The 19,971-nt window shown below is 39.9% G+C and overlaps 2 protein-coding genes across 7 annotated transcripts in view; one reads left to right on the plus strand and one right to left on the minus strand.

The window, feature by feature from the left end:
• The window catches only part of LOC140896254 (borealin-2-like), a 242,415-nt gene that overhangs the window by 198,862 nt on the left and 23,582 nt on the right, over positions 1–19,971 (minus strand). For all 6 annotated transcript variants that reach the window (XR_012154490.1, XR_012154487.1, XR_012154486.1 and 3 more), the window contains exon 10: positions 2,099–3,246. The gene's annotated coding sequence lies outside the window, so the exon portion shown is untranslated. The remainder of the gene's footprint in view (positions 1–2,098; positions 3,247–19,971) is intronic.
• On the plus strand, positions 2,421–19,668 carry DNAJA2 (DnaJ heat shock protein family (Hsp40) member A2). Its single transcript, XM_073307753.1, has 9 exons — positions 2,421–2,631; positions 6,727–6,786; positions 7,919–8,142; positions 10,713–10,793; positions 11,156–11,289; positions 14,163–14,359; positions 17,728–17,872; positions 18,213–18,340; positions 18,894–19,668. Exons 1-9 carry the CDS (start codon positions 2,554–2,556, stop codon positions 19,080–19,082), a joined length of 1,236 nt encoding a protein of 411 aa, XP_073163854.1. The 5' UTR covers positions 2,421–2,553; the 3' UTR covers positions 19,083–19,668.

The following is a 19,971-nucleotide window of genomic DNA, read 5'->3' on the forward strand; positions in this document are numbered from 1 at the left end:
GTCCTGTCCCCGTCAGCTACCATTTGACTCACTTTAAAAGGAACTTTATAGGAACTATAGCTTTCAACTTACTAAAATCCTAACGTATGACCCCTTCCTTTAAATTGCATGACAAAGACACAAAACGAGGGAACACAACTTAAATAATACTGAAGATTTAAAAAAATACAGAAGTGATATTGGATTCATTTTTACCACCACCGAAAGTTTTCTGGAACTTCTATTCCATGGCTCGGCATTTTCCCTGTTGATTATTCCCTGCTGGCTCATGTGAAAAGCACAATAAACAAGATATGACAGCATTTAGGTCTACAAGCAGGATCCATTACCGAAGGGCCAGAAATTCCCTCCCCCTCCTCCTAAACTAGGGGGAGGAGGCATGAAGCTTCTTCCGGCACATCCCTATCAGGTTCTTGTGTGAATGTGTGGAGAGAGAACAGGACAGACAGTTGAATCAATTCAAATCCACTTCCCTCACAGCAGCCAATCAATTCAAATACCCACACCCCAGAGCAATAAATCAGTTCAAAGTACCTCTATGGTCCTCTCTTCAAGGCCATGTTGCACAAAACACCCTGCTTTTCAGCTCTCCCTTTCCTACATACCCTTCTGAAGGCTTAGCCTCTTCACATTTTCTCCTTAGGCAGTAGGGGAGGTACCAGTAGGAACATCTTCACCTCAGGCTTCGGACACGGGGGAACTCAAGGTTTTATCCAACTCCCTCCCTCAAAACTTGAGCAAGAGAAGGACTGCTGGATAATTCTTCACCCCTCTTTACAAGGCTACTCTGCACATATGCAGACAGACAGCTGCCTCAAGTGCCTCCCTTTCCTGGAGCTACTAGCCCCTACACTGCATTCTAGAACACTCTAATGAGGCAAACACCTCTGAAGAGAAAAGGAGGACTTGTGGCACCTTAGAGACTAACCAATTTATTTGAGCATGAGCTTTCGTGAGCTACAGCTCACTTCACGAAAGCTCATGCTCAAATAAATTGGTTAGTCTCTAAGGTGCCACAAGTACTCCTTTTCTTTTTGCAAATACAGACTAACACAGCTGTTACTCTGAAACCTCACCTGGGAAGAAGGCTAAGCAGCTGGTCTTTATGCAAGATGTAAAGAGAGAAGCCTTTCATTAAATGCTAACAGGATTCCTCTCCCCCCCTTTTTTTTGGGGGGGGGGAAGACTTGTCTGGTTGAAGTCTCATTGGAGATTACTCTGTGGGCCAGTGCAACATTGCCATAATACCTAATGTTTGCACAAGGTGCCAAAACAAATGTTATTATAACTACCAAGATATTAGGAAGATGTTTCTGAAGCAGTAAATACAATCCTAGCAGCAAAAAAATGAAATCTACTGCACTAAATGATAATAATCCAATATAATCACCTATAATATGTAATGTGATGCAGATGAACTACTTGTATTTTGGAGAAATTTGGACCACATCTAGACCCAAACTTTGCAGCACAGACTGACCCACCTTTGTAAAATGCATGTGTATCAACATACTATCCAAACCCTCTTTACCCTGGAAAAGCTCAGATATGGTTCAAATCTCATGGTTAAACCCCATTCTAAATGGTGCTTCATGTGTCAGAATTAGCTAACTCAGAAACTTCCCTAAAATAGCAAGCATTGTTTACCACTTACTCACACAGATTATAGGAACTATAGCTTTCAACTTACTAAAATCCTAACGTATGACCCCTTCCTTTAAACTGCACGAGAAAGACACAAAACGAGAGAACACAACTTAAATAATACTGAAGATTAAAAAAAATACAGAAGTGATATTGGATTCATTTTTACCACCACCGAAAGTTTTCTGGAACTTCTATTCCATGGCTCGGCATTTTCCCTGTTGATTATTTACTGTGAGCCTATGTGGGGTAGAGGTAAATCTCAACACATCTCAGGGGAAACTCCAATAACGCTTATGAAATGTGGAAGGAAGTAATCAGGGGCTGAGCAAACACGGAAAATTTCATACTGAAAGGTAAAAGCTTGAGAGGCGCATCTACAGCTAAAACCGCCCCTTTGTAATGGACGCTCCTGAGTGTAACTCTGGGTGTAGCACAGCCTGACTCACTACACCTGTAAGAAGAGCACAATCCCCTCCAGGTTTTGCTCCATGTCTTCTCTCAGCCGAGGGCCGCCTGCACTCAGGGGCGGGGAGTCTGTTTCGTCTTTAGGGGGACCCATGGCGCTGTCTGTGCCCCCCCGACGCGCCCACAGCTGGACAGCGACGGGGGAACGGGCCCCTGCCCGGCTCCGGCACACAGCATTGACCCACGAGGCAAGCCGGGGGCGGGAGGGGGCGTGGCCTTGAGATGCAGGCGCGGCTCTCCGGTAGGGGGCGTCTGCCTGAGGGACAGGCAGGAGCGGGGCTCTGCAGCAGCAGGAGGAGGGTGGCGTCGCGCGGCGCGATGACGTTATCCGTACGTGGGTGACGTCGTGGCGGCCTCTCTCATTCTGGTCCCGGTCTCGTCCTCGCTGCCGGCTCCGTTGCCCCTCGGCCTGTCTTGCCTGCGCCGCCCCGTCCCTCCGCGATGGCGAACGTGGCCGACACCAAGCTCTACGATATCCTGGGCGTGCCGCCTGGGGCCACCGACAACGAGCTTAAGAAGGTACCGGGCCGGGCGGGGGAGGCTCCGGGCCGGGCAGGCCCCAAGCCGGGAGGTCACGATGAAGCGGGGAGGCCCCGGGCCGGGCAGTCGCGGGCCTTGGCCGGGATCAGACTGGGCGGGAGGCCGGCTGGAGTCCAGGCCTCCAGGCTAGGCCGTGCGGTGAAGCCGGTTGGGCCTGCCCGCCAGGCCGGCGCTGGGGAGGCGACTAGGCCGCAGGGAGGCCAAGGCATCCAGCAGGAAGGAGCTGGGGCGCAGGTGGCCGGTGGGAGGAGGGGATCTTAGCCAGGAGTTCTGGGATCCCCGCTGTACCTGAGGGGATCGCCAGGGTTCCCTGCCCTAGAGCCGCCTGCTCTTCTCTCCTCACTTGATGCCCAGAATGGTAACCGAGCACCAGGGGGAGACTCCCCCCGTCTCCTATTCCTCTATAAGGTAGGATCTCCGTGGTGCTCTGTTGGCCGATCCCCTCACAATTAAAGGCTTCAGCTGTAAAACCCGCTGGAGTGCAATACGTTCCAGCCAGTACCAATGTCTGACCTGCTTCAGCAACGGCACAGGCTCCGTTCGGGTCTTCCTGTCCCATCCTTATAGAGCTGATCTTTGCCAGGCTGAAAGCACCTAGGGAAAATAAACAAAGAAGCTGAACAAAAGAGCCTAGAGCTTTGTGATCTTCATTACCCTGTACTCAGCACTGACATCTAAACACTTATTGGTTCCATTTAATGTTCTAGTGTACAAGCCACTCCTCCCCTTCCCACTCCCCCAGAGAACGGCACTACCCATCATTTAAAAACTACACTAGAGCCTTGGCGAAGTAGTTACTATTCACTGCCTGTGATCACAGTAGCAGTACCACCCATCATTGTAAGCGAACTATATATCTCCATGTAATAGCCAAATTTGTTTGAGGTGGGTATTGATCATTATGAAACAACAAAGTGGAAGTGTCTTGATGAAAGGAAGCTATGAGCTGATCATAGCCAAATATCATCAGTCTACAGAAAGAAGCCTGTTTTGGGTATCCTGTTCGTTACATGAATGGAGAACCTCGGAACACAACTGTTTAATACCTATAAAAGCACTTATATAGTCCAAAATATAGATTCAACATTGCTTAAAAAGTACTTTAGCAGTTAATGGTAAGGTTGCCAACTGTCTCTACCAGTGCCAAGAGCATCCTCTCTCATTAATTAGTTTAGACTTAACTGAGTGTCCAAATATTGAGAACATACTTACAAGCTACCCTAATGCAACTGAGACAATGTATTTAGGTACTGTTTTAATCTGGTGTCAAGCCCTTACACCAAAGCAGAAAAGAAAAGTGAAAGCAAAGCAAAATAGCTTTATCATCATGATGCTGGTGAGATGGCAAAACAATCTTCAGTGCTGAATAATTTGTACTAAGTACTATCTTTTATCTTCTAGGGCTGAAGTAGTATGCTAATATAGGCCCAGATCCTGAAAATACTTCTCTGAATAACTATGGACTTGAGTAATTCCATTCAACTAAATGGCTCAAACCACCATGCTAAAAATAGCAGTGGGGCTGTGGTGGTTCCAGCAGAGACTCAGACTAGCCACCTGAGCTCAGACCCAGGAGGTTGGGTGGGCTCAACAGCCCACATAGCTATGTCAGCACTACTATCTTTAGCACACTAGTGTGAGTCTGTCTAGCTAGGCTAGGAGGCTTGCTCCTAGCTGAGGTGTAGACATACCCATAGTGATCTAGTAAAGGTTTGTCTAAACAGGAATGTTATACTAGGATGAGCTAAGGTATGATTTTATTTTTAAACTGATAACTATACTGGTATAACCCCTTACTTGGACATTCTTCTATGCCAGTATAAAAGTGACTTTTTGGTTTTGCTTATATCACATATACCAGAATGAAAGTGTCCACACAGTGAGTTTTACTGGTATACTCCATGTTGACATGGCCTGGGGATTTTGCAGTTGACTTTTTCAGTGTATTCTAGAATATTTGGGTTATAATCAAGGCTCTGTTTTGTTACGCTGGCTAAGTTTTACAGTAAGCATTCATATCCCCTCTTTACATGCATGAATGCAGAATATTTCGTAATTATGCAGTGAAAAGATGGGTCTCTAGTTATAAAGCAGTATCTACTCTTGGGGGATTCTGTGTGACCACGTGCCTGCAGAAAATGCCCCACAGCGCCCCTCCCCCAGCAGAATTCCAGTGCTTCCCTGCAGAAAATGACAGGGAAGTTTGGTGGGCGGGGGGATTGTTCCCCTCGAAACAGAGGTGAGGCATGGGGAGGCACATGAGGTTACATGCCAGAGTGTTTCTGGCCCAGCCCTTGCACTGTGTCAGGGTCAGGTGCAGCGTCACTGCCAAGTCCTTGTGCCGGGGGAGGTGGGGGTCTTCAGGGTGATCTTTCCACCTCATTGCAGCCAGTGGCCTGTGCTCCTCACTGCCATGCTCAACCCACATTTATTTATTGACAAATAAATTTTGCAGAATTTTAAAATACTGTGCGCATAATTTTTAGGTGCAGAATTTTAATTTTTTTTGGCACAGAATTCCCTAAGGAGTAAGTATCATTCTAGTCATCCCTGCACAAAAGAGGGAAATGTGTTCTCTACCCCAAGAGCTTTTAGTTTAAATGAAAATAATACAAATATAGTTCAAATGCAGCATTCTAGAAAAATAGGTCAGTTGAAAATGACGTGGAGATTTTATGTAATACTATACTATAGAAAGGAAAAAACATGTGTAAATCCTTTTCAACACCTTGCTTTTTCTTGTTCTTGAGAAGTTTAGGTCTCTACTCTCTGAGCAGTTAACTTTTTAAAAATTTCTATTTTTAAAAATAGAACCCCGTTGCCAACTCTGTCTGCATATCTATTCAAGGGACACCATCATAGGACCTATCCTTATCAGCCACACCATCAGGGGCTCGTTCACCTGCACATCTACCAATGTGATATATGCCATCATGTGCCAACAGTGCCCCTCTGCCATGTACATTGGCCAAACCGGACAGTCTCTACGCACCATGCATCTGATGAAGTGGGTTTTAGCCCACGAAAGCTTATGCCCAAATAAATTTGCTAAGTCTCTAAGGTGCCACAAGTACTCCTCGTTCTTTATATTAGTAAAGTTTCTTCCCTCTAAATCACAAGTAACTATTGTAACTGATTTGAGACAAGTGTAGTGAAAGCTTCCCCCAACTAAATTCAGCTCCATAACGCTGAAGTGGTAGTAGGAATGTAGGTTATGCTAAGCTGTATGCAAAATATTGTTGCTCAGGTACAGCCAGAAGTGTTCAAAAGGAAAGAAGCAGTTTGAAAACCACTTTTTAGAGATCCTGCTTTACTTCCTTGTGCTACTCTTTCAGAACAATTGCGTTAAAAGATTAGAGTCCACTACTTCTGTCCATATACTTAATTCAAAGTGGCGCTAAATCTTTCTGGAGAAGTATGTAGGGAAGAGAATGAAGAAACTATCTATGTGGGTGGGTTGGTTGGTTGGGTTGAGAACCTGAGGCAGCCATTTTGTTGATGGACTTCTGAGGGGCATGACAAATCAGGACAGGATTTACATCCAGTATGATGGTTTAATAACTAGGGTATGCAAATCCATACCCTCCAGCTAATGGTAATCCTCACCCTTTATTCATATTTGGAAATTACAGTTTTAGGTCAGTAATGAATGCTGTATAAAGAATTGGTTGAGTTCAGTTTCAGTGTAACACCTAAACCAGAATACAGAAAATCAACAGTTAAATGCTAGGTTTTGTAGTACCTCAGTTATTCTATGCACTGCATTAATGTGCCAAATCCATAAATGGGTAGTTAATACTGAGTCAGTAAAATAAAACATCAGGTACTTTCTGTTTTATTGCAGAGGACTCTCTTCATTTGTTTTATTCTAGTGGACTTTTGCTTTATGGCTAAATTCTGACCTTGGAATATTTGTATCTGATTATTGACTTAAGTAGGTGCTGTTTGTACACTTACAGGAGATGTTTGTATCGTTCTCTGTAGAGTACAGGTTCAGTTAATCAACTTGATTTATTTTGAAACCTGGAATCCATCACAGACTTAATGACTTGTGTTTATTTTTTTGTCAATTAGGCATACAGAAAGCTAGCCAAGGAATACCACCCTGATAAGAATCCAAATGCAGGAGACAAAGTAAGATTTTTTTTTTTTTATCTTGAAATGTATTTATTTGTATTGCCATTGTATCTAGGGGCACCAAACAAGAGATTCAGGGCCCTGCGATATTAGGACTTGTTCATGTACACAGTAACAAAAAGACAGTGACCCAAAGAAATAATAATCTAGTTTATGAAACAGTCTCTGAAGTGGATGAGACAAATGTGGCCAAGGACAAAGTAACATAAAATGAGTTGCTGTATAGTAAGCAAAAGCCTCCATTCACCGCCTGCCTAACTGGAGTCAGCTGGCTGTGCTTTGAGGCATCATGGGAGAGGTGAATGTTTAGGAGGGAACTGAAGAGTAAGGCAGCAGTTTTGCAGATCTTTCATGGAAGTGTTCTCCACTCATAAGAGATGGAAGTGGAGGTATTTGAAAGAGATGCAAACAATGAATACAGGGCTCACCTTCAAGATAAAATAGATTAGACATGCAAGGCTTAGTTAAGTAACCTGTCTTGAGAAAGAAAAAAGATGTTTCAGTGATGTCTCAAATGTGTTGGGTTAACATGACGGAAAAGTCCTCTTAATATTTAAGAAGACTAGCATATCTGGAGCCATGTTAGTTGACTGTGTAGACTACAACAGGTTATTGTTTTAACAACTGTTGAGGGCTCTTCAGTTGTTAAGCTAACATGATTAAAACATCCATTTTGTCCATCAAGACAGGACCTTAGACTTTGTCTAGATTACAACTTTAAGAGTAACATTAATACTTAGCTAATGTGGTAACCACACATACTTAAATCCCAGTCTTGACAAGGCCTTGGAGGTAAAGATAAGAAGTTTGTACTTGGGCAGTGAAGGAGAAATCAATAGAGAGATGTAAAGAGGATGACACATTCATCCTTCATGGTAAAACAGAAGAAAAGGGTTGGATGCATACAAGCACAGCCAAATCTACCTGTTCTAAAGGTCAAAATATAGACTGCAATAGAATGTTCTGAAGTGGAAGAGTATTTAGGGTTGTACACTCCCTCATGCATAAAAGGATAAAGTGGGGCTATAAATCAGATGCTAGCATTTCCTTTGTGACTGTCTTCCAAGTAAATCTGTTTTTATATATGTAAAAGTAACTTACAGGCTTTTTTTCCTGACTTCTTTTTCAGTTCAAAGAAATAAGTTTTGCCTACGAAGTTCTGTCAAATCCTGAGAAACGCGAGTTATATGATCGATATGGAGAACAGGGTCTTCGAGAAGGTAGCGGTGGAAGTGGTGGAATGGACGATATTTTCTCCCACATTTTTGGTGGTGGATTGTTCAGTTTCATGGGTAGTCAGAGTAGAAGTCGCAATGGTAGAAGAAGAGGAGAAGATATGATGCATCCACTTAAGTGAGTATCTTAATACTATGATTCTTCTCACTTAAGTTTCCGAAAAGATATGGTGAAGGTGAACCTTGTCTGATAATCGTTGATGCTCTAGTGGGCCTCAGTTCATTCAAAAGGTCTACTGTTTCCAACTCAAATTCATTGAAAGCATTACTTCTAGATTTCAGCAAAAGTTAAAAGAAATGGATCTTCCTGCATTAAAAGGTTGCCTTTGGTAGTAGTGTTTTAAAAGAATAATACATGTGGTTGAAACTTCAAGTCTTAAGGTCCATATCTTTATAGTCAGTGTATAAACTCTGCTTCTTTTTATAAACATTTAAATCTTGCCCATTCTTGACTGATTTGCACAAATGACTGTCTTAAATTATTTGATCATAAATATGCCTGAAGTTGTTCAGTGGGACATGTTAGCCTTCCAGCCTCCGAGTAATCTGGTGATATGTATTCACCATCTAACCTGAATGTTTTATTTGGACCTAGAAGTTTGGTCCATGGAGAATTAGTTCCCTTAGAATTGAAAATGACTGTCTTTCATTTCATTGGGAGCCTACAACCTATATGTTTTGTTGGGATCCTGTTGATTAGAAATTCTGCAGCCCCATTCATTAGCTTGTTAATAAATGGTTGGTAAGAATTATTTTCTCTAGTTATATTCTTAACATAACTAGTCATGCATTCCTTAGGTCAGAACATATGGAACAACTTAGTATTCACTAGTTGAATCTTTTGGGGAAGTAGAGTGACGAGTGTGTTATGGGGTTACTTTTTTAGGTATTTATACTCTTATCCTGGGACCAGTGTGAAAACAAGTGCAAATATCTTATGATTTTCCATTAATTATGCAGAGCAGAAATTACTGCCAGCAAATCAGTTGCAGCTACTCATCTTCAGGTATCCTTGTCTTCCATGATAAAAAAAAAAAAATTCTCCGATTTAAAAAAACATAAAAATCCATGTTTTTCTGTGATTAAAATGAAATGCTGAACTTTAGTTTCCCTATCCACTATATATATCATTTGAACACAGTTTTATTGATATATATTTACAATATTTAAATCAGTTTGAAGTCTGAGTGCCTTCAATCACTATAATAAAACAAAATTTATAGAATTGCAATTTGTATTTCTTACATATACCAAATATCTCTGTATTCTGTATTTTCAGAATTTTGTTCAAATGCACAAAATATAAAGTTCCCACTGTCCGCTGAAATGTTATTAAATGTGTAGAATCTGTTTGGTGCACATAAGGTTGTGCTTAAATTTATGTGGCTCTCTTGTGTAAAAAGTTGGGCACCACTGGAATAAGTGACACTGGAATTTCAGTAAAATTTAGTTAATGTGTTTTTTATTTTTTACAAAATATAAAAACTAAAGATTCCCTGTAAAAAAGCAAATTCTGTGTTGTTGTTTTTTTTCCATGGCAAATGGATTTTTAGAATCCCTGTTCATCTTCATAAGCCTACACCATATTTTCACTGCTGTTTTTTGCAGGCTGACCAGCTTCTTTCTGACCTTCACCTCTGCTATTCTGTGGGCTAGGCCACTCCTCGCATTAAGTGCTTAGTGTAATATTTATTTTTGCATGCCAGCTACTTTGTCTAGCAACTAGTACTGTACAAGCAAACTATAAATTAGCTTTTGTATTCTCATGACTCTTTTTAGTTGTTTCTTTCTAAACCCTGACACCAGAAGCAAAGTTTTGCAGTTCAAAATAAACTGAGTTGCATTTATTATTGAGTGATTTCTGAAGTCTCTGGAAATATGCAAAATTCTGAACTAATGTTGTTAGACAATTACTTTTAAGTAGCTTAACTATACTGATAAGACCCAAATGGTTTTAGGTTTTTTTTTCTAGTGCATTAGATACCTTGTAGTTCAATGTTAGCAAATCTGACTGCTAAAGTGGTCATGGAAACATACCAACAGTATATCAACAAAAACACTTTTCCAATGGAAATGAATAAGATAAAATTAAACTCCTAGTGTGAATTCTTAAGGAAAATATTAAACTATAACTATTATCCAGAACTGCTAGGAATTGTCTTCCTTGTGTTAACCCATCTGAGAGACTTGTTTTAGATTTCCTTTAAACCCTTCTTAATTCTTCAGACTAGGCTAATTTGTTTCCTGTTGGCTTTTACTAGACAGCTAACCTCAGCTCTGGCTTCTGACTAATCTAAAGCTTTTCCTTGAAGTATGTACATTTACAGTTGCATAGTTTCTAATGGGATTTCACCAGACATGAAACTGTTCTGCAAAGTTTGACTTAAAATCCTAAAAGATTGGGTTCTCTGTTTTTAATAACTGCTTATCTTAATGTAGCCTTTGTTACAGTGTTGGTGTACAGAATTTTACTTGCTCAAAAACTTCCTGTTTGTCTCTTTTACATATGTCTGGGTTGTTGTTTTTTTTCAGAAGTATTTGTAGACAAGGCTGAAAGTTGCTGTGATTTTTAGTTTTACCCTAAATTGTCTTAGACAATAGCTTGTACCTAAACTAGACTATTAGAATGACTTTTTCCCAAAGTGATTATTGGAATGCTAATACTGGAGAATTTTCTTTATTTTCTAGAGTGTCTTTAGAAGATCTATATAATGGAAAGACAACTAAACTACAGCTTAGCAAGAATGTCCTTTGTAGTTCATGTAATGGGTAAGTTTTATATTTTTCATTAACAGTGCTAGAACTTCTTGGCTGCTTTTACTCTTAAATGTGTTAAACTATTAATTCAAATTGGTATATAGCATGAAGTGTAGTAATTCGTCACATGTAAGCTAGGAACCGGTTCAAGTATTGAAGCATGAAGATACCAAAATCTAACTTAATGATGCAATTAATGGCGCTCTTTGTGAAATCTTGAAGAGCTGTCCTCTGTATCTCAGTGATAGATTAGCCTAATTGCAACTGACACTGCATCAGTGCAATTGGGGGTGTAAAACGGAAGGTTGGTATTTATTTTCCATATAGTCTCAAAATAACTTCAATTATAATCTAACTGGCACTTTCCAATTTAGTCAGGGTGGGAAGTCTGGAGCTGTTCAGAAGTGTAGTGCTTGCCGAGGTAGAGGTGTACGTATCATGATCAGACAGCTGGCTCCTGGGATGGTTCAGCAGATGCAGTCTGTGTGCTCTGATTGCAATGGAGAAGGTAGGCCAAATGTTTCCTGTGCTTTTAAAAATATTTAATGTGGTTCGAATCTAGGTTCAATAGTAAATTGTCATATCTCATCTGGAGGATTTCTGAATTAGATTTTGTTTGTAATTAGTGAAGTTTGATTTTAGTCTGTCAGGGATATTTCTTCATGTATCAGAACAGGAACAAAATTTGTAGTCTGCTTAGAGGAGGATTGGAACCTGAATAGCAGGTGCTACTGCTTAGAAATATTTGGACATGCTTGCCCCAGTGTCTTGCTGTCTGGTGCTAGCACTGTAAAAAAACATTTACTTTTATGGGATAAATTTAACTTAGCATCAGGATAGATTGATTTAAATCAAAGCATTTTAGAGCAATGTTTTGCATTTGTTCATTTGAGTTATTTTCCAAAAGAGAAGGTGATTGTCATTTATTTGCAACCATTGAAATATGTTGATTGGCAACTATATATAGCCTTCCCATTAAATTGGGTGCTGCTTCTTGTTAACCAGGGGATGCACTATATCTATACACTGAAGCAATTAGGAAACTTGCATTCAAATTTATAGTTTTTATGATGTTAGAAAATGGTGAATGATCCGTTTCTTATTTACTAGACTAATTTTTTACTTGTATCTTTTGTCAATCTCTGGATGGAAATTTGAATTCAATTAAATGCACTAAATGGCTTTATTAAATAAAACTACCTTCAGTGTGCTGGAAATATAACAAAAAAGTTAATGGAAGCAGTTTTGCATTTAAAATTATTAAACAAAGGAAGTATTATCTGTAGTTAATAATTGAATCGATTTGTTTCTGGGGTCATGTCCTTCAAAATTTTAGAACTAGTAGATCTCATCCTCTTTCACCTAGTTTTATTCGTAGTTTGGAAGAGGAAAGCAAGCTTTCCTTCAAACTAGGCACCAAACATACTGCTTGATATTTTTTATTTTAAATTATTTAAATGATTATAGTAAATTTAGGCCTAAACTTACATGTCATCTCAAATTTAGTTTTAAATAGAGTTTTAAAAATAAACCTGTATTTAATTTAAAGTTCTTTGGCTACAAAAATCATTGATAATATTTTGGATCGCTGAGAAAGTGGGATACAAAAATCAATTATTTTTGTATCCACTCTTCTCAGCGATCCAAAATATTATCAATTTATTTCTCTTTCAGAAGCAAGTGTTAAAATCCATATACAACTTTCTGAAAGATGGAAATAGTAGTGTTATATTCTATATTACTTTTGCTGATTTGGGCTCATATGTGGTAGTGAATTAAACATCCTCCGCCTTGCATATATTTCCTGGATCTTTCTTAATTTACAAAACACCACTAATTTGTCTGAAATCTTGTGCTTGTATTACTTATGACGTAATAGCTGAAAATGCTGAACTGCAATAAAAATTTAGTTTTTGGTGGTCTGTTTTTATTCTATAACCAGTCAAACTTTTTACCAAAGAATTGAAAAACAGTGTGGTTTCCTGTTTTTAGCTGCTTTGTCACTTTGCCTGATTTAATGTAAATGCATAGTTCCTGTAGGACTGGACACACCTGCTGCATCCTAATGTTCTGTGCACTTGTTTCACATAGGAGTATGGCTTTAATTTCTGAGTAGCTAAATATCTGAACATAACAATTGCTTCTGCTTGCAGTACTTAAATGGAAAAAGCAATAGGCACTGTACCGGCAACTGAAGCGATGGGATTGTACAGGATATTTTGCCAATACATTCTGGTTATTCTGGTCTACTATAATGAAGGCAGTTCCGTATTAAATATCTGTCCTTTAAAAGTATATCCAAATAAACTAGAAAACAAAAAAGCTCTTAAGAAGTATTGGATATTTTTTGGATAACCACCCTGCAGTCTTCTAGAAGGCAAAGTTCTCCTGTTAAAGGTGAAAGGCAAAGCACAATTGTTTGTTCTTTACTGATTGTCAGGGTGTAAAAAATGCTTTAAGAGTGAACATATACACTAAGAATGTCAGGTCCTCTTTGCAGGAGAACCTGAATGGTGGTGTCACGCTAAGCTATAACTTGACCTGCTGCTTTTTCTCTCTCCTCTCCCCCGTGTTCCCACCCTCACCCCCACCCCCCGGTTACGTGTACACTTACAGTGATGTCTCTCACCATCTGTACAGGTATAAATAGTAGTGTAGATGGTGAGAGACAGCTTAGGTGAGTAGAGTGCCCTACATACCTGAACTGCCAGAGGTAAATACCCTACACCGCTCTCTACACACCCAAGCAGTGCCTCCCACTTTTACGCTGCTATGTTTAGCAGTGTAGTTTTCTCCTGCCAGAGCCTTTCCCCATGGTCTGAAACTCAGCCTCCACACCCCAGAAAGGAGAACTGAATCTTAGTTTCAGTTATGTCCCATTACCATTCAGGTTTCTCAAAGATTTTTCATAGGTTTCCCAAGCAAAATGAGGAAAGGAAGAACCTGACTCCTTGTAACTTTTTGTTTAGGAGTGGAGGGGGCCGTTTTTATTCATGAAGAGCAATAAAAGCCATAGACAAAGCTTATTTTGTCTAGCAGGTTTTCTTTAAATGGTCATGCTGTTTGGAATTGGAAGTCATGGTTCTTGTTCCATCAGGCTTACAATCTGAGTTGTAACTCTTCAAAATAATTTTGTGGGATGGCAGATAATCTCATGCCTCTCAGTGCCTTTTGGGTCTCTTTCTTCTCATTAGGATAGCATTAAATTATTAGCTTTCCCCTTGTGGGACACACTAATAACACTAAACGAAAAAAATTTCCAAAGTGATTTGAGATTGGTTCTCTTGGACACATTCCCCAATGTATGGTGAAATAAGTGGTACTGTATCCTCAAATAAGGAAGAAAAACATTCCTAGATTTTTCAATCCTTCTTTCTCTAGGTGAAGTTATTAATGAAAAAGACCGTTGTAAAAAATGCGAAGGGAAGAAGGTGATCAAAGAAGTAAAGATTCTTGAAGTCCATGTAGATAAAGGCATGAAACATGGGCAGAGGATTACATTTACTGGAGAAGCAGATCAGGCCCCAGGAGTGGAACCGGGAGATATTGTCCTCCTGCTCCAAGAAAAGGAGAATGAGGTAACTTGTGACTTGATAGGTGAAGTAAAGTTGGTGGGTTTTCCTTAGAAATATTTAACTGTTATACACTTTCCTAGATTACTTTAAACGAACAACTGAGGGAGAGAAACTGAACTTAGCATACATGGCTTGTTCCTAGTGGTAACTGCTATAATTCTGAGCTAGAAGGTTCTGTCTGTAGACATGCAGATGAGCACACCAAGCATCCCACTGTCTCAATATGGTCATGAAAAGTTACTCTCCTAACTGAAGCAGGGTTACCCTTGGCAGACTTACCACTATGAATGTCCTGTCCTTGTTGTGCACCTGCTTCAACCCTGGCATACAGTAAGTAAAGCTGAGTATAAAGCCAGCTGATTTTTTGGGGGGGAGTTGGGTTTTTTGTTTTTTTTTGTTTTTTTTGTTTTTCCAAAGGCTATCAGATGAAAATGGGGAATCTCCCTCAATCTTCACTTGCTGTAAACTGTGCTGTCTGCTTCTGTTAACCTAGGAAGTGTGACAAATGCGTTGGGAGATATTAACCCAGATAAGTAGTATGGTCGTGCTGATATTGCACTCATCATAGGACCCCTCCTCTTTTCTACCCAAACTGTAGACCTGCATTTGGCTAGTTGCATTTTTATTCTGTCTTGGCATATTTCTACACAGTATGTACCTTGGAGAATATTGGTTTTCATACATTTGAACTAGGTACTATAAAACTGATTCTGACACAGTACACGATGCTAAATTACTGGAACATGTTAATTAAGGAAAGTTGCAGTATATAGTAAAGTCCAGGAGAATTTTTCCATTCTTTAATGTGGTAACTATTTTTGGCAAAGTTCAGAGTATTAGATGAAGAAACATAAGTGATGGTTCAGTATTGTGAAAACAGCGTATAAAACTATTGTGTGAAATTGTGTGGTGCAAGCTGTTCCTTTTCTGGTGTTCCATAAACACAATGCAGTATTGTGAATTTAAGTTCATACATATTTCAGTAATCAAATTCTAGTCATCCATCAGGAAAGCTTTGAATTAAAAACTGAAGTAATACAGGTATCTGAAAAATCTTTAAATGATTCATGCTGGAGTAGCACTCCAACACCAAAGCACTTGACCCAGCCTCTCCTACAGCTGTCTGTCTGGTTTCCCTGTGTGTTCAGTTGCAACTTTGTGCTCCTCCCAACTTCTTGGCTGTGCTTGGGTGAAGGGAAAGGAAGGCAACTAGGATAAACAATGTGACTTCAAGTGTCAGGTACTGCCAGCACTAATGACAGGTCAGAAATTCCAGGATTTGAAGCAGAGGCCTTCTCAGTCTTGGTCTTTTGATCTAGCTATGTCTGCTGCTGTATTGTCTTGGACAGTAAAACATATTGTGGCTTTCTCCTTTTTGCTATGACCATATTTACTGGTAACTCTGTAGGTCAGTCCTCAGTTGCGTTTTAATAAGCATGTTGCAGTTTAAGAATATATGGACAAAAGATTGCTAGCATAATTGTTAGTGTGGTGGTGAAATGGTGATATTGTGTTTTGTTTATATGAGCTTGAGAGGAACCTAAAGCAGTGGTTCTCAAACTTTTTAGCAACCCAAGGACCTCCATTTTGATTCAAATTTTTCACACACCCCCAGACGCCCTGCCCCCTCTCTGCCCCTGCCCCTCCTCTTCCCCACCTCTTTCTGCCCTCCCTCCCAGCATGCCCTGTCCCCGTTTCTCCCCCTCCCTCCCAGCGCCTGCTGCATGCTGCTGAACAGCCGTTTCCTGGCACGGGGAGGGAGGGGGAGGAGTTGGTCAGTAGGACCCTTGGCCCCAGACATGATTCCATCCCATCCCCTGAGCGAGTCCCCATCCTTCCCAGCACCTCCTGCATGTCAGGGAACAGCTGTTCCACAGTGTGCAGGAGGCATTGGGGAGAGGGGAAGGAGTTGATCAACGGGGCCGCAGCCCCAGACATGATTGCACCTGCTCCTCTCCCTCCCTCCTAGTGCCTCCTGCACACTGCTGAACAGCTGTTCCCCCGGCATGCAGCAGGCACTGGGAGGGAGAAGGGGGAGTTGATCAGCAGGGCCCATGGGCCCTAGTTTGAGAGATGCTCACTAAAGCATTAAATCATTTTGGTACCATAGTTTAAATGTACTGAAAAGCTTGAGGAAAGGTGAATACAGGTCTCCTGTTGCCACTTGACTCTAAGTAAAATCATGGTAGCTAAACTGCATTTGGAGCTTGAGGCCTGAATAGCTCAACTGTGGTACTGAAAAATGCTTCTCAATCACTTGACTTCTTCCAAGATGGGAGAAACTAAGATATTGGCAGGTTCTTAAATTTGGGTTTAGAAGCTGAGAAAATGACTTTTACTTGAATGTGTTCGAGTCTGCAGGTAGAATGAAACTACTAAAATTATTGTCATGGTTGATATGCCAGCTGAGACTATATCTCCTGGTTCCAAAAACTACTTGCTCTTGGGAAGAAACTCTGCTGTCTTCTCACACATGTCAGCATAAAACTGTTGCCATATTTTATTTTCAAGGACAGTGCTGGAGAAAAACAAGTGCTGGAGAAAAACTTTCCAGCAAGTCTTTTTTTGCTGTGCAAGAAAGGATAACTTTGAGGATGAAGTCATGAACCAAGTTTTATATGCTGTTACACTAAATATCTGTACATTGTGAGCAAGCAAGCAGTGAACAACTTCAGGTATCTCTAATGGAGGTGTGAAAGGAAAAAGAAGCAACCTTTCTGGATTCATGCCAATGGGCTAACAATCCTTCATTCACTTCACACCTCTGTAAAAGCCTCATTACAGAAAATTTAAAGCAGCTGTGATCTTGCTTGAATATATAGATGAGTTAAAGCAACTATCCACAACTGGTTTGGGCTTAGTCCTGAGGACTTTGAACAACACTCTGTCTTGCCCCCCCCCCCTTTTTTTTTAAATCTGAAAATAGTGGCATGATCAACAGCTAGCTTCTACATGAACATTTTGAGGCTAAGTGAAATAGTCTTTAAATATATAATTTTGTTACTGGGTCTCCATTGTGTTGTCATTTGTCTTTAGATTAGAAGATCTTTGGGTCAGGGAAAGACTCAGTCTGTTTTACAGTCATAGAGCATTTTACAGCTCTGGTTCCATATTCATTAGAAACAAATTAGAGTCGCAGAAATTAACATCTATATACTATTGCATATTGCACAACATGCAACTCTTAGGACCTGCTTAATTGTGGAAAGCTAGAACTGGTGTAGATCTGTAGTTTGATCTTTACATGAATGCTAACTTTCGAAAGTAGAAATTTTATAGTTTATGGATTTTATTACTTCAGGATTAAATTAAAGATCTGACAGTAATAAGTATTAGAATAAAGATGATGATGATGATTGTCTCATTCTTAGGTGTTCCAGAGGGAAGGAAATGACTTGCATATGACACACAAGATAGGACTTGTTGAAGCACTGTGTGGATTTCAGTTCACATTCAAACACCTGGATGGACGTCAGATTGTGGTGAAATATCCTCCTGGAAAAGTAATTGAACCAGGTAAACCTTGATTTGATATAAGAATTTTTATCTAGATACATGTGTGGTTGTACTATTTGAAATGTTGTATCATCAAATTATTCTCACTTGCATCCGATGAAGTGAGCTGTAGCTTACGAAAGCTTATGCTCAAATAAATTGGTTAGTCTCAAGGTGCCACAAGTACTCCTTTTCTTTTTGCGAATACAGACTAACACGGCTGTTACTCTGAAACCTCTCATGCTCTTGCAACTTGTAGCCACTGTTATAGAAATGCAGAGATATTACTTTGTCAGACGGAAAGCTGGTACAGTACAGGTTTCCGTTAAACTGATTGATCTTTTTCTGTCCTTAATTATAGGTTGTGTTCGTGTAGTTCGAGGTGAAGGAATGCCACAATATCGGAATCCCTTTGAAAAAGGAGATCTTTACATAAAGTTTGATGTACAGTTTCCTGAAAATAACTGGATTAGCCCGGAAAAGCTCTCAGTAAGTATTCCTTCAGTTTGATCAAAAATGTGTTTTTGAGATGTCTTAAGGGCTCATTGTATTGTGCCCCACGCACTTTCTTTCGAGTAGTTATATTTGGATTCGAGTACAGCCAAATTGTTCAATGTAGTTTACAATGCACAAGTGATTTTAAAACTTTCCATTGAAGTTGGTTAGTTTACATGAAAAACCACAGGAGGGTTGGTGTTCTGGGGTGCAGGTGTAATATAAAAGCACTTGAAAACTGCTCTCTTGATATAGTAGCAATTACTAGGACAAATGAAAGAAAGTGGCTGCTGTTTTTATTTCTGACCCATCAGTTCTTGCTGCTTACGGCTTTGTCTATATGAGAAAGTTGTACTAGTGAAAAGGACGGATTTTAACCAATGCAAAGTGGTGCAAACACCTGCTGAATTTTAAGATTGCTAATCCATTTATGATAACTATGTAAGACATTCTTAACCTAACATGAATGCCCCCACAGGAGAGATGTGTGCCAAATATTGACACCTATGCTTTGATATACCACTAACTGTACTCCTTTTATTGGCAGGAACTTGAAGATCTTCTGCCATCTAGACCAGAAGTTCCCACTGTAATTGGTGATACAGAAGAGGTAGATCTTCAGGAATTTGATAACACTCGTGGATCAGGAGGTGGTCAGAGACGTGAAGCCTACAATGATAGTTCTGATGAAGAAAGCACTCATCATGGACCTGGGGTACAGTGTGCCCATCAGTAAACATTTGTCTAAAATGTTGCACAAGGATTTTCTTTCAAGTTTTGCCTGACTTGTTTTCAGCAATCCAGCTGGATTGTATAAGCAATCCAGATGAACCGAGGGACATCTATTGCTGTATGTGTAACCTTTAAATTGGTCTATAGTATCTACAGAGTGTATAATTTAAACTAACCACAAAGCTTACATCTTCATTTTGACTGTTCTGTAGCAGAATAAAGCACTTGAAAGGAAGACGAGACTCCTTTTCATATGGGTTTTAAGTTTGTCCTCGTATCTGTGCTTGATTTTTACCAGTTGTGTAGATTTTAAGTTTCATATTTTAAATTCAAATTCTACATTGTAAAGTTTGTGTACAACTTGTCCTGAGGCTTGGTATTTGGCTGCACCTGCATAAGCTGCAATAGAATAAAGAATTTCATAGCCTGTATCTATCATTTTAGATGCATGGTAAATAAATGGGCTTCACACATAATGGGTTTAGAGCTGACTGGGAACAACAGAAGACTAAATTAGAAGTGGTTGTAAAAGTTTTTTACCATCTTGTGAGGTTTCTGAAAGTAAATAAAAGCAGTTGGTGTATAATATACTCCTTTCCCCTTGTCACACTTTTATTTATCTAAAAGGATACACTAAACTTGATTCTAACTGGTTAGTTCCTTGGTATTTGTTTTACTATACTGCCTAGGAGTCCTAGTACAATCGCAGCCTTGTACTTGACTACATTATGTACAACCTTTGTCCCTGCCCCACGGAGTTCACAATCAAATGAAAAGCCATTTCAGTGCTAAGTACCTCTACCTGCATGCAGCTTTCCTTATTAATCAAAGTATTTTTGAATTTATTAACATAAGAACTGGTTGGCCTGCATACAGGTGGTTTCAATCTTACA

This window comes from Lepidochelys kempii, chromosome 12, assembly GCF_965140265.1.
Source record: "Lepidochelys kempii isolate rLepKem1 chromosome 12, rLepKem1.hap2, whole genome shotgun sequence".
Taxonomy (NCBI): Eukaryota; Metazoa; Chordata; order Testudines; family Cheloniidae; genus Lepidochelys; species Lepidochelys kempii.